General features: G+C 39.2%; 1 protein-coding gene across 1 annotated transcript in view; it reads right to left on the minus strand.

Annotated features, from left to right (window-relative positions):
* Positions 1-4,355: 4,355 nt before the first annotated feature.
* The window catches only part of PID1 (phosphotyrosine interaction domain containing 1), a 255,079-nt gene continuing 244,064 nt past the window's right edge, over positions 4,356-15,370 (minus strand). Inside the window, exon 3 of the mRNA XM_023193932.3 lies at positions 4,356-6,488. Within this exon, the coding sequence (XP_023049700.1) occupies positions 6,012-6,488 (477 nt within the window). The 3' untranslated portion in view covers positions 4,356-6,011. The remainder of the gene's footprint in view (positions 6,489-15,370) is intronic.

Genomic DNA, 15,370 nt, shown 5'->3' on the forward strand with positions numbered 1-15,370 from the left:
ACATATGTGAGACCATGCAGTATTTGTCTTTCTGTGTCTGGTTTGCTTTACTTCATGCCCTCTAGGTTAATCCATGCTGTTGCAAATGACAGGATTTCCTTATTGTTTAAGGCTGACTGGATTCCCCTGTAAATATGCACCACATTGTCTTTATCCATTCATCCTTTGATGGACACTTAGTTTGTTCTCACATCTTGGCTATTGTGATTAGTGTTGCAATAAACATGAGAGCGCAGAGATCTCCTTGACACATTGATTTCCTTTCCTTTGACTATATATCCGGTAGTGGAAGTGCTGGATCATAAGGTAGTTCCTCTTTTAATATTTTGAGGAACTTCAATACTGTTTTTCATAATGGCTGTACTAATTTACATTCCCACCAAAAGTGTGCAAGGGTTTTCTTTTCTCCACATCCTTGACAGCACTTGTTATCTTTTGACTCTTTGATGATAGCCATCCCAACAGGTGTGAGATTATATCTTATTGTGTTTTTAATTTCCTGAAAATTGCTAAGAGAGATTTTAAGTGTTGTTGCCAGAAGAGATTACGTGTATGTGAGAGAATGTATACGTTAATTAGCTTAATCATTCCACAATGTATATGTACTTCAAAACATAATTCTGTACACTATAAATATATACAATTTTTATTTGCCCATTGAAATAAATTAATTTTAAACAATTTTTGACATTGGATGCAGCTAACTCTTGGCTCTTCCTTGAAAGTGGGTATTTCCTTAAGTGTTTCTCTTAAATTTTGCTCCCAGAGGATAAAGAATGTTCTAGAATAGCAACCAGGACCATGTAATGACAGGTCTTTTATCAAGCAGATCTCAAATAGTATCATGTTTTATTTCACAAACCTCAGAATGTTTTCAAATAACCCATTTTTAATATGTATGCTTAAAGAAATGAATACACCCTCATTAAGAAAATATATTATCAGGGAGGCTGAGATGGCCAAATTGCTTGAGCTCAGGAGTCTGAGGCCAGCCTAGACAACGTGGTGAAACCCCACCTCTACAAAAAATTTAAAAAATTAGCTAGGCATGGTGGCAGGCACCTGTAGTCCAAGTTACTCTGAAGGCTGAAGTAGGAGGATCGCTTGGGCCCAGGAGTTTAAGGCTACAGTGAGCTGTGGTCAAGCCACTGCACTCTAGCCTGGGTGACAGAGTGAGATCCTATATCAAAAAAAAAAGTGTGTGTATATATATAATATACATATATTTTATATATATGTAGATATATAAAAATATGTAAATATATAATATACAAATATATACACACGTATATAATAATATAGATAGATATATGTATATATAATATATGTATATATAAAATATATATGTATATATATAAAATATGTGTGTGTGTGTGTGCATATTTTTAAAAAGGTATAGGTATAAAAGTATTGGTAATTATTGGTTATTCATTTACTAGAACATTCCCAAAAAAAACCTTTCCCCATAAGATTGGGTCTTAGATTCAACAAAACAGGTTTATTTGCATATGTCCAAAGTAAGATGGTTCAGATTTTTCTGCTTCTTAGCAATTTGCTTTTACCCATCCAGATGTTTTTTTTTCTAAGCGTGGGTTTAAGCATCATACATAGTTTTCTTCTGGTGACTATTATCAATTGGTGCCACCTCAGAAGGAGCAGCACAAGTTCTCAAGCTGGACAATGTATCCCATAAAATTATTCCAAGAGCCAAATCTTGGTATCTCACAGGAAAATTTCTTGAAGATCAGTAAGAATCTGGGAGTTACCTCTGATGATTACGAGAATCTTCACCTTCACTCTAGTTTAAGGTGTATCTGGGAGATGGAAAGATACTTAAGAAATTACTTAAGCTATGAAGAAGCAAGTTGTCATCAAGTCTTACCTGAAAAAGAATAAATCCATAAAAGGAATTTAGGGTAATCTGCGGTGTTCCACAATCTGGTCTAATTTGGTGCCAGTGGATCACCAACCAAAAATGTGTTCTCTGGAATTCAGAGCACATATGCTCTTCCCTTCTGAAACGTGAGAAAGTCTGAAAAGTGTCATGTAAATAAACACCTAAGACAGAAAAAAAAAGAGAAGGCAGAAAGAAGGAAAGAGGAAGGATGAAAGAAGAAACGGAGAAATGAGAAAAAGTAAGAGAGAGTGCATAAGGAAAACAATGTTTTCTAAAGTATAAATCTGGAGAAAATCCAGCTGAATTCATATGCTTTATACTGTCAGAAAGTAAAAACACCCCCTCCCTCCCAACATACTCTCTCTTCTCTTTCAGCGACAGAAATGAACAGGAACAAACACATGACAGGAGTGCGAAATCTGCTAAATGCAGGTGTCTTAAAATGCAGCATCTGTCTGCTTCCCTGGGATAATGTTCATTTTATTTCAATCATGTGGCATTGAGTATCTAACATTGTTTTTCTATGTATAATCAGCCATAATTTCCTTTTGCAATTAGGTAAGGGGCAATGATTTTCTTCAATAAAAAGCCATTTGCTCACCTTTAGAGAACTGAGCAAGGGAGTCTCTAGGATACCTTTCGGGGTTTCAAGACTCTGTTCTAGAACTTGCAAATCAACGAAACACATGGTGATCTTTCCTTCCATCTGTCTATCCCTCCATTCATCCTGCCGGCCAGCTAACAGAAACTAAATGAGTTCCTCCCAAGTACCTGGTCCTGCCATTGGAGCTGGCAATAAACGTGAACAAAAGAGATAAAACCCTCATCTCAAAAACGTTGACATCCAAGAAGTTTCAACAGACATTTACATAATTATACAAATAAATATGTAATTAAAAACTGCAATGAACGACATGAAGGAACATGACAAGAGGGCATAGAATCCTGCAACAGAAGGACTTGATTGAGAATGTTAACATTTTCTCAGAAAAACAGAACAAGCAAAACAGGCATCTTGATTTTTGTAGAAGTAGAAAAATTTGTCGATTTTTGCCTATAGCCATTAAAATACTTAAGCAAAACTTCATATTATGTTATGTGGGCTCAAAAAAATTCTTGGGACTTTGCTTTTAATACTGTTGGTGTCAAAAATACTTCAAAAATGAATAGCAAAGAATGCTTATTTATAATGGTTTAGTGTGCTACTTTCAAATAAACTAGAAGGTTTTAAGAGGAATAGAAATGAAAAATCCAAAAGAGGTAGACCTTGTCTTGACAGAGCCACAGCCCTGGACCAGAAGGCAGAAGTTTCTAGTCTCATCAATCATGCCCTAGCTGTGCTACCATGGCCAAGTGATGTAACCTCTCTCAGGCTGAGTTTCCTCATCTCTGAAATAACTGCTATGCCCGTCTATGAGGTTCTTCTCAGGAGCATCTGAGTAAGTACTTTGTAATCACTAGCATAGAAAATATAGTACAGAAAGTGGGCATACAAAGTATCAAAAAATAATGCAAAGCTGAATCACCCTTCAGAGAGGCATTAGGATTGGCCATCCCAAAAGACTTCATTAGCTATTTGGAAAATATCATTGTGTATCTATCTTTAAATTGCTGCCAATAATCCCAGGCAAAAACTCATTACAATATTCTCATAGCCAATTACTTAGCACGTCACACTTGGTAGTCTGAAAAAACAAAAACAAAAAACTAGCAAATGCTTCCTGAAATAAATAACCACGTGTGCACTTAGGATTCAACTTAACTTGTACTCAGTGAGGAAAAGGGCACTGTTGAAATACATGCTGGCTGTTTTTTTCTTTTTCTTCTTTTTAAATGTATATTCAAGGACAACAGAGAAACTGAAATTGGGAAAAGTTTGACCTGAGAGAACTGCCATTTCAATCAGAGGAGTTAGGTTATAATTCTCACTTGAATTCATCTCTTTATAACAGGCACTTATACTTTTACTTTGGAAGCCTTTATATTTGTTATTGATTCCATGAAGGGCATTGCTCAAAAAACACAGGCTCCATGGTCACCTGTCTTGTTTGTTTAATAGGGCCATTCTGAGATGTCACAGCCTGGAGGAGACATTCTTTAACCAGTCCCATCAGAAAAAAAATGACTCAGTGTTTACCATCCAGGATTTCAGTATAGGTTCTTCAAAGACATACATGAGATTTTTGTAAATAGCAATCATCTGCAACGTGTTCTGGACGACTCTGCACTGAAACAAACCCACCTTACTAAAGAACTATTTCAACTGTTGCCACGTCACCATCTCAGGGGCATGGAGAAACTGAAAACAAATTGAGCATTTAGAAAATAAAACAAGATTTTTAAACACAATCAAGGAATAGGTTATTTATGACACAGTTTAAAAATATTTTTGATACAACTACTTGATCTAATTTGTTCTCCATGTTTTTATTGCTTGAAAGAGGTCAGACACATAAAGTATGAAACTCCTCAGCTTTATTAATGCAAACATATTTTTATTAAAGAATGAATGCATTTATGCTAAAGAATAGCTTACATATGTTGTAAAGCAACAAGCATATCTTCAAGAAGTGAGTCCTCTTCAATATGACTCCATGCTTATTCTACATGCCTGAAAACTGGGCCCACACACAGGGGCACACGTACACGCACACGAACGCAGATACGGACACACAGATACGCAGACCGAAATGCTGACACCATCGTTCTCTAGATTGGATTAACTCTCATTTAAGGCTTCTTAGGTGCTGCAGTGCCCCTAACATTACCAGGATTGAAAACAGACTTTTAGGAAGGAGCAGCATTACTTGGAAAAGTAGTCATCTGCTCTTGGCCTCAACGTATGTATTTTAACAAATACTTACAATTTCATTCTATGTTGACTCTGTGTTTTTAATATTTAAAGAACCATGAAACTGAGAAATCTCAGGATTTTTTTTAGCGAGAACTTCTCATTCAAAATTTTAAAAAATGGGCAATTCTGACCCTAAAATATCATCGATTTTATGATAACGCAGTAAGACTTCCCTTTAAGTTAAGATGACGTGGGTTCTCAAGACAAGTCAAGATTATCTAATTCATTCTCTATCTAAGTACAATGCTGAGTGATGGAAGCGAGGCTTCTGTAGTGATACCAAATTGGATTTGAAGCTTGCCATCAAGAATGCATTGGACAGGACCACTCATTAAATAAGTTACCATCAATCTCAGCTGGATAAAAGGAGAGCTGACATAGAGTGTGTTCACTTGTTGGTCACTCATTACCCTTTGCCAAGGCTTCTGTCGTTGGGGTTGTTGTTCTAAACTCCTGGTTTGTTTGACTGTTTATTTCATTTGCTTGATTGTTTTGTTCCTTTTGGTGTCCTGCAATGTATGTTGAGATTCCATCCCTCTTGGGATATGAGAAGGGGAAAGAGGGTCGACAGGGCAGGAGGAGGGAAAGGGAAGGGGTCATTAGTAATTGCAAGTATTCTAAGAAAATAGATGAAGCGAATACAATAAGAGGGTACTACCTGGTATATTTATGTAAATAAAAGCATTATCTGTAACTGTGAATTAACTGCCAACTATCAGGTTGTTAGTTGTAAAGCTCAATAAAGGCTGTGCTGATTTGCATAAAGAGGAGGGCATCTGCCATGGGAGAGGAACAGAGATATTCCTTCCTCCCTGTGGCCGGCGTCTCCATCAGCACCCTGCCCATCCCACTAGAGATCCCATAGGTGCCCCTAACATTCTTGTGGAATTTCATAAGGCAGATTGGAATGGCCCATCCAATAACAGCTGCAGAGTATTTGCCTGAGAGTGGTGAAAACTGGCATGGAGCGCTCCCACAGAGAGGCATTGGGAAATGAGAAAAACAAGAAGAGAGTCTAGAACCTTCCTCCCCATCCACACTCCCACCCTCCTCACAGTCACAGCAGCAGCAGGTTTCAATGTAACGTAATTACTTTAATGATACATTTCTTTAGATTTAGAATTGCTCTTCTGAATTTAAAAAGCTTGGTCAGCCAATAGTTTGGCAGTCTTTTCATCCCAAATTTGAAACGTTGCTTACTCATCTATTCCCTTGAACTCCGTGACCAATACTGCCTTTGCTGAAGCGTCTCAAGTTCATTCAGCCGTCATCGGATTCCAATTCCTGGGAAACCTCTTCGGAGGAGCTGTTGCTGTGGATCCGCCCGTCACTCTTCATACTGTGGAAAGTCTTCCTGAAGGCCTCCATCATGGCGTGGGCCAGTTTCTTGGCCTCGAGCTTGCTCTCGCACTCCACGGCGTGGCAGTCCATCTGGTAGGACAGGTCGTCATTGATCTCCCTGTACACCCAGGCGAAGATGTTGGGGCTCACGTTGTGGTCGGCGGTGCAGTATGCGATGCGGGCCACTTGGAAGGTATCCATGTGCACTGTGGCCTCCCCTTTGTGGTCGAGGTGATGGAGCCACACTTGGAATGGCCGGATTTCCAGGAGGGCATTGGCTGGAAAGACATCCTCTCGGGCTAGCGTGTGCTTCTTCCAGAGCTCAATGACCGGCTTTTCTGTGCAGCCTGACAAAAATTGCATGCCAGTGGTGGAGACTTTGCCCAGGTAGGTAACCTGCAGATGCAAGAGAGGAAGAAAAGGGAGGCATCAGCAGAAGGCTCTTTGTTCTGATAGACTGAATGAGTAGGTGTTTCACACAGTCACGGCGTCACAGTGGGAAGGTGAAGACACTTCTTTCTTGCTCCCTGAAAGAATAACTCATCAGAATTTGTATCTTTTCTAACAAGTTGCCTACTTGGCAAATGTACTGAAATTATTTGAACAGAGTTGGATTTTAAAATCTAATTTCTAGAGAACTAAGAGAACTACTCTCCCTCTCCTTACTCCTTTTTTAAACCCCAATTAAAATGAAGAGTATGATCTTTTACATAACTTGGCATTTCTTTAACATCATAAAGTCACTCAAAATTTATTTTCAGTCAAACACACATAGAATTGAATAATATGAAGGAATCAAAAGGACACTGCGTTGGAAAAACAAAATCTTTATTTAACTTATCTCCTAGCCTGGGTCTCTTTCCAAATCTCTCAATGTTTGATTTCACTTAGGCTGCCTGCTTCTAATGCCAAGGACGCAAAAACTGTTCTCTTGAAATTATGGCCTAAAGCATGATAGTTTTCCTTCCCAAGATAATTTTTAAAAATAACAGCCGTGCCCAGTTGTTTTTTAACCTAAACTGTGTTTGAACTGATGAGCATCTGATCTGATAATAAACGAAAGATGTACAGATGAATTAAGAGTAGAATGCTGGCTTATCACTTAGCTAGATGGCAGTGTGAAAACTAAGAAGAATAATTCCAAAAGATTCAAATACTGTCTTTTTAAAAACTTGTTTATAATATGCCAAGAAGGGACTTTCATTCTTTCATTGTTTTATTCATCCCACAAAATACACAGAATTACTATTATTGGAGCATAGGCACTATGGAAAGGCATAAGGCTTAAGAGACCATCTAAGAAATAACATGAAATAGTATATACTTACATTTAAAATTAGTGACACAAATAGAAATACTATGAATGCAAGGAGAGAAAGACCAGAAGAAGGTCCGTGGAAACAGTGAGAACTGAGAGGGGACATTTGGTCACAATGATGCCAAGCAATGTTTCTGTTTACTGGGACAATACAGGCCACATATAAAAAATTAAAACACAGAAGTTAAGTACTATTGTATTTTTGTGACAAGAGTAGTCCCTTTAAAAGATAACTTTTCAATAAAGATGTGTAAGGGTGGTACATTACAGAAGTATTTATTGGGACCCTATTATACACAATGGCAATCTAACACCTAGGCATGGGGGTTGCTATGAAACTGGGGAGGGCCGAATATCCACAGGAAAGAAATAATTGAATATTCATTCAGAGGACAGTCTTTGAGGCAGGTGAAGTTGAGGTTTAAATCCTAGCTCCACAGTTCACCAGGACAAAACTCTCACCCTTGACACATGCACAGCTATGACTATGATGTAAGGCAGGCCATGGAAAGGGCAAGAAGGGGAACAGCAAAGTACCATGAGTGTTCAGTGGAGGAGGCAGTGGCACACTGATGACAGAAGGCCTCAGGAAGAGGCATTGGATTTCAAAGCATCGGCCTCAAACTACATAGGAGCCCAGCAAGTCAAGATGGCTCAAGAGGAGGAGGGAACAGTAAAGGCAAGGCTGCAGTAGAGAAAGTCTCAACCAGCTTGGACAAAGAGGCTGTGCTACCCTGAGCACACATAAACCCGTAGCCTAAGACAGCCCTGGAGCAGAGGCCATGTAAGAGGTCCACGACCTCTGGATAAAAAATAGGCTGACCTTTGTGGGATCGCCCCACATGCGGTCTGAGGAACTGGGGCGTCGTTGCTCCTGCTGGAATGCCACTGAAGGGCTAAGGTCCAAGGAGTGTCTGGATGTGATATAGGCTGTGAACTCAGACTTTCCTGATGCCAGGAAGAAAGGTGGATGGGGAGGCCTGACTGATAGCAGAAACACAGCCAGGGGATAAGGGTGGCGTGGATTAGGAACAGAGGCAGTGGGAAAGGACAGGAAGAGGCAGAGGGAATAATATTGCAGGACGAAAACTAACAATACAGGGTGAGTACCCCTTAGATGAAATGCTTGGGACCAGAAGTATTTCAAATTTCAGCTATTTTCAGATGTTGAAATACTTGCATATACATAATGAGATATCTTGGGGAGATAACCTAAGTCTGAACATGAAATTTATTTATGATTATGATTCATACATAGCCATTAGTTTTACCCAATATTTTAAATCATTTTATGCATCAAAGTTCATGAAATTGAGCCATCAGAAAGCAAAGGTGTCACTATCTCAGCCACTCATGTGGACAATCTGTGAACGTTTGGCACCAAATAAATTGTGGTGTTTATGCACCAAATAAATTGTGCATAAACAGAAAATGTCAACACATTTAAAAAGGCAGCCCACCCAATGGGAGAAAATATTTGCAAATCATATATGTAATAAGTAATCAATATCTGGAATACATACAGAACACCTAAAAGTCAACAACAAAAAGTAAAAAAACCCAACTTAAAAATGGGCAAAGGTATCCACAGTGGACTGAATAAAGAAAATGTGGCACATATACACCATGTATAAATACTACTCAGCCACGAAAAGAACAAAATCATGTCCTTTGCGACAACATGGACATAGCTGGAGGCCACTGTCTGAAGTGAATGCAGGAACAGAAAACCAAATGCCACATGTTCTCAGCATCCAATTCAAAACTCTGCACTAATCAGCACATTACGAGCTGTCACCCAAACAATTTAATACGAAGTTACCCTAGCCATCATCCTATTATCCTATTATCAGTTCTACTCATAAGCAGCTATTGTCAGTTCTACTAATAAGTGGCTCTCTCAATTTATATATACTTATCACAACAGTTCTACCAATAAGCGGCTATGATCAGTTCAACTTATAAGCAGCTATTATCAGTTCTACTAATAAGCAGTTTACTCAATTTATATATACTTATCAGAATACAAGAACCCCTCTGACTACTCCTACCACTTGTTTACTCACTTATAAGTAGGAGTAAACATTGAGTACACATGGACATAAAGATGGAAACAACAGACACTAGGGACCACTAGGAGGGGGAGGGTTGTGGGGGTAAGAGTTGAAAACTACCTACCAGGCATCATGCTCACTGCCTGGGTAACGGGATCATTAACACACCAAACCTCGGCAACACACAACTTACCCATGTAACAAACCTGCACTTGTACCCCGGGACCTAAAAGTTGAAAAAAGGCTTTAAAAAATAAACTTTCTGTATGGTAATGGGGAAAAAAATGGGCAATGGAAATTAATAGATATTTTTTGAAGCCAAAAAAAAAAAAAAAAAAAAAAACATGAAAAGATGCTACCATCCTTAGAAAAATGCAAACCAAAACTACAATTAAACACCATTTCACACCTGTTAGGATGGCTGCTAAAAATACAAAAATTAGCCAGGCGTGATTGTGTGCACCTGTAGTCCCACCTACTCAGAAGGCTGAGGCAGGGGAATCGCTCGAAACCGGGAGTCAGAGGTTGCAGTGAGCTGCACTCCAGCCTGGGTGACAGAGTGACACACTGTCTCAAATAATAATAATAATAATTAATTAATTAAAAGTAGAATTACTATATGACTTATAGTTCCACTTCTGGGTATATACCCCAAAGAATTGAAAGATGTATATCAAAGAGATATTGTACACGTTTATAGCAATACTATTTGCAATAGCTAAAAAGTAGAAGCAATCCAAGTGTCCATTGACAGATGAATGAATAAACAAAACATAGTATATATGCATAATGGAATATTATTCAGCCCTAAAAAGGAAGGAAATTCTGACAGATACTACAACATGGATGAATTTTGAGGACATTATCCTAAGTGAAATACACCAGCCACAAAAGGACAAGTACTGTATGATTCTATTTGTATGAGGTATTTAGAGTAGTTAACATCAAAGAAACAGACCAATTAGAATTGTGGTTGTCAAGGGATTGGGGGAGGGACGAATGAGGTGTTACCGTTTAATGGATGCAGAGTTTCAGCTTTGCAAGATGAAGACAGTTCTGGAGATGGTTGCTGGTGATAGTTGTGTTCATTGTGAATGTATTTAATACCACTGAACTGTGCACTTAAAAATGGTTATGATGGTAAGTTTTATGTTGTATGTATTTTACCAAAATAAAAATAAATTAGGGGAAAAAGCATATGGAGGAAATTAACCTTAGTACCTGAAATGAGGTATATTTATTTTTACTATTCACCAAAACTAGAAATAACTATTTTTATGTTTGGTAGAAAAAAATCCTGATTTCCTCTAAAGGTTCTCTCTCTCTCTCTCTGATATTTTTCTAAAAAATTGCATAGAGAAATACATATCATGACATAATTTTAAAATACTTCTAAAATTCTTTATTGCAAATTGTAGATGATTCACTACAATGAAAACCAATTTCATAGTAGTAAAATTTTGATAACTAAGAGAAAATACCTTCCTCTTTATAAATATGTATTACTTATAAAATAAAGATTTTTAAAGAAATAAAGTTGTATTTTGGAGGTGTACTGGAAAGATGAGTGGAGCACAGATAAGTAGTTTAAATGAGATTATATAAATTTGAAATATATTATCTATATGAGATTATATAAATTCAAAGAAACATTGTTAATGGCCGGGTGCAGTGGCTCACGCCTAGAATCCCAGCACTTCAGGAGGCCGAGGCGGGCAGATCATGAGGTCAGGAGTTTGAGACAAGCCTGGCCAATATGGTGAAACCCCATCTCTACTAAAAATACAAAAATTAGCTGGGTGTGGTGGCAGACACCTGTAGTCCCAGGTACTGGGGAGGCTGAGGCAGAAGAATTGCTTGAACTTGGGAGGCAGAGGTTGCAGTGAGTTGAGATCGTGCTACTGCACTCCAGCCTGGGTGATAGAACAAGACTCTGTCTCGAAATAAATAAATAAATAAATAAATAAATAAATAAATAAATAAATAAATATTGTTAACAAGTTGGCACTTCTTAAAGAAATACAGGGGCTAGGTGTGGTGGCTCAGGCCTGTAATCTCAGCACTTTGGGAGGCCAAAGTGGGTGATCACTTGAGGTCAGGAGTTCAAGACCAGCTTGGTCAACATGGTGAAACCCATCTCAACTAAAAGTACAAAAATTAGTTAGCTGGGTATGGTGGTGCATGCCTGTAGTCTCAGCTACTCAGGAGGCTGAGCAGGAGAACTGATTGAACCTGCAGGAGGTGGAGGTTGCAGCGGGCTATACCACTGCATTCTAGCCTGGGCAACAGAGCGTGACCTTGTCTCAAAAAAGAAAGAAAAGAAAAGAGAAACATAGGAAAACAATTATCTGAATGGGGCTTCCTAGAAGTGGAATGGAAATAATTCTTTAAAAAGCGTGTCCCTAAAAATAGAATGCAAAGGGATAAAATGATGTAGCAAGACCATCTCCCCTCAAAAACTCTTTTAAATCAGTCCTGCTGTTATCCATAATGGCCCAAGTTCCGGAATCCTGACCTATGTCTGTGCACTTTGCTCTAGGAAGTCAATTATTTACTGCCTGTCCACACATTTCTTAATTCTCCCATTAAATTCTCCAGAGTTTGGCATTAACCCATAATGTTGACTGTAAGTCACTGAAAAACACTATTTAGACCTTTTTTCAAAAAGTGAACTTCTTTCTTTTTTATATATATAGTTTAATAGAAATGCATCTTATAGCTCTGATTTTCAAGGGAAATTGAGTAAAAACTGTTTTAAAAAATTAATTGTCTCAAAATACCAATGATTCAGTTATGCTCTGCATGCAGCCATGTCCCCTGTGTATTTGGGCCATGGAGTTCCCATGTCTCAATAAACAGAAACCTTATCATATGGGCCATTATACCTGTATATTTCTACATCAACACTGTTACAGGGACTTACTCTGAATATAAATAGAGAGGTCTCCTCCTGCCATGGTTTCTCTCATGTGGGAAAGTTCCCTTTAATGTTCTTCCGTAGGCACATCCTCCTTATGAGTAAGAACACAGAACTCATGTGCAAGGCTGCTTCTGGGGGTTCCACAACCAACACAGCTGTGCACCAATGTCAGGCTTGCTTAAGGAGAATCCTGTTATCCTGTCTATGAAAGAGGTGAATACTTTCTAGATGAATCATAGGCCCTGTCTTTAAGACTTGCCATCTTCCAGAGCCACAAAGTAGACAGAAAACATCATCTTATAAAATTGGTCACAAAATGTGTCCAAAATGATACATAGATTTTTCTTTAAGCCTTCACCACCCAGGGTGCTGGAACAAAGGGACTTGGAAGACGACAAGAGGAGTCTTCAGGAAGAGTAACAACCAGCTGGAAATTGCAGTAAATACCAGCTTCTTTTCTATGGTGGCAGAAACAGGCACTGGGCATGAAACTTATTACAAATGAATCATTCTGAGAGAAATAAAATGAACACTTTCCCCATGTGTCATTCCATGGCATAAACTGATGTCCCAAACACAGACATTTGCAATGTGTGTAAATCGACTTGCCCAACCCCAACTGAAGAAGTTATTTGAGAATATTCACAGCCTGTGAAAATACAGAGAGGCTGTGAAGCCAAGGGACCCGCCAGAGTGTCTGCAGTGTTAACAGCATCGGATCAGGAGACAGCAGTGTCCTCAGAATCTCTCCTTCCAACTCATGAGATTTCCAACACCCCAGCCAGCTCTTCATTCATGAATCACCATTCCCTGCTCATCTGTGTCAAAACAAACTTGGTTGCCTGAAAGTTATACTTCTGGCTGAGCAGTACCATTTGTTTCCCTTGGTGGCCGGTCCGTACCTCATTCTGGCCTGAGAAGCTGCTGTTTTGAACCTGACTCACCTCACGCTAGACTGGAGAGTGGGATGAAAAGGGTCATGTCAAGGGTTCCCAAACAAAGATGGAAGATGGGATGGCTGATTGTGCAAGAACCCAAGCACCTGGTTTCCTGGAGTTCTTCGACTTTCCAAGCTGGATGAGCCCAGCTTCACAAGCTTAGCTTGGGTTCCATTTACTGCTGGGCTTCTCAAGAATGACAAGCCAAGAATAAAGACTTTCTGGAGGCCTCTCTTGAGATATAAAACTTTGCTGTAACTAACACAAGAACAGAAAACCAAACACTGCATGTTCTCATTCATAAGTGGGAGCTGAACAATGAGAACACATGGACATAGGGAGGGGAACATCACACAATGGGGCCTGTTGGGGGCTGGGGGCCTAGGGGAGGGAGAGCATTAGGAGAAATAACTAATGTAGATGACGGGTTGATGGGTGCAGCAAACAACCATGGCACGTGTATGCCTATGTAATAAACCTGCACATTCTGCACATGTATCCCAGAACTTAAAGTATAATAAAAAAATAAAAATAAAATTTGCTGTTTTTCCTTTGTCTGTAGGACATAAAATATGTACCCAGCTGACATAAAATAGCATGATAGGAAAGGAGAATGGAGGAAACTTTGCTGGTAATCCTACTAGCCTTTGGGTTCCAAGGCAGAAGATGAGAAAAAGAAAAGCCGCTCTTAACCTTGGGCAAAATACCAGAGTCAAGCTCTTCTTCTATCACATGAATTCCCACCTGCACATTCCAGAGAAAAGGCTAAGGGTGCAACACAGAGATTTATGACCTCGCTTGAATCCACTGCTTTCTTGCTGGCCACAGAGGCGAGGAATTCACTGGGCACTTTGAAGAGTGGAGATGGATCTGCATGTCAATTTCTCAACAATCTAAATCACAAACACTGATTCGATAATTATGACCACGAACCTGTATTACAAGCTTTAAGCCATGAAGAAGGTATTAAAAGATAGATGCTGTTCATAGTGAAATCTATGAAATTATTGTCAGCACGATAATACATTTTGGAGGTCTAGAAAAATGCAGAGGGAAGACACAAAGGGGGCTACTAGAACCAATTCCAGGTTCCTGGGCATCACTAACAGGAACAGGACCAGTGGCAGGACTTACTCTATGCCAGGTACTTGGCTAAATGCTTCATATGGATCATTAATCCTCATAATAATTCCATAAGGTATGTACTAGCTGTTTCTATCGATTAGGGAACTTGTAAGAGGCTGAAGTAACTTGTCCAAGGTCACAGCGTGGCCAGAACTTGAACCTGGACACTAGGACCCAGAAACCTGGCTCACATTTGCCACATCCCAACTGCCCTTCCCAAGGCTGGTCCCTTTAGACTTGTGGTGAGACTGCCAACAGGATCCTCTCTGGCTCCTCCTGGAGCTCCCTGCCCAGTTTCAGCATCAGCCATCAAGGAGTTGCAGGGTCCTCCACCAGTCTTCCTGGACCCTGGAGAAACCCATAAAAATAGCAAAGGGGAGTGGTAATCTGGGAACTATTTTCAATACTTCAAAAGGGCAGAGAAAAGCTGTTTTCTGACAGTGTCTCTTTTATTGTGTGTGTGTGTGTGTGTGTGTGTGTATAATATGTGTGTGTACATATATTGTGTGTATATATAATATACATAATATTGTGTGTATATATAAAAATACATATATATTAGCAAAAAATGAATTCACATTTACATCATGTGATTTATTGGGCAAATAACATTGCTCTAAACATGAAGCCTGTGACGGAAAATATGTACCTGTCAATGATCACATTGGAACCCGATGATCAAAACTAGGCCACTCATTTTTCACTGAGAAGTCAGTGGCAGTCCCAGAGCCCACCAGTGAGAGAATCAGTTCTTGGGCCTACGTCTCCCAACTCTAAGAAAAATGTTCCTTCCATCTCAGCATGTGACTCCTTAAGCTAACTTCTATAATAAGGCATATCATTAGATACGGTCATGGCTGATTTTATGTATGGATTTGGGTAGGGCATGGTGCCCACTCTTAGGTCAAACACCAGCCTAAATG

The sequence above is a fragment of the Piliocolobus tephrosceles genome, chromosome 11 (genome assembly GCF_002776525.5).
Source record: "Piliocolobus tephrosceles isolate RC106 chromosome 11, ASM277652v3, whole genome shotgun sequence".
NCBI lineage: Eukaryota > Metazoa > Chordata > Mammalia > Primates > Cercopithecidae > Piliocolobus > Piliocolobus tephrosceles.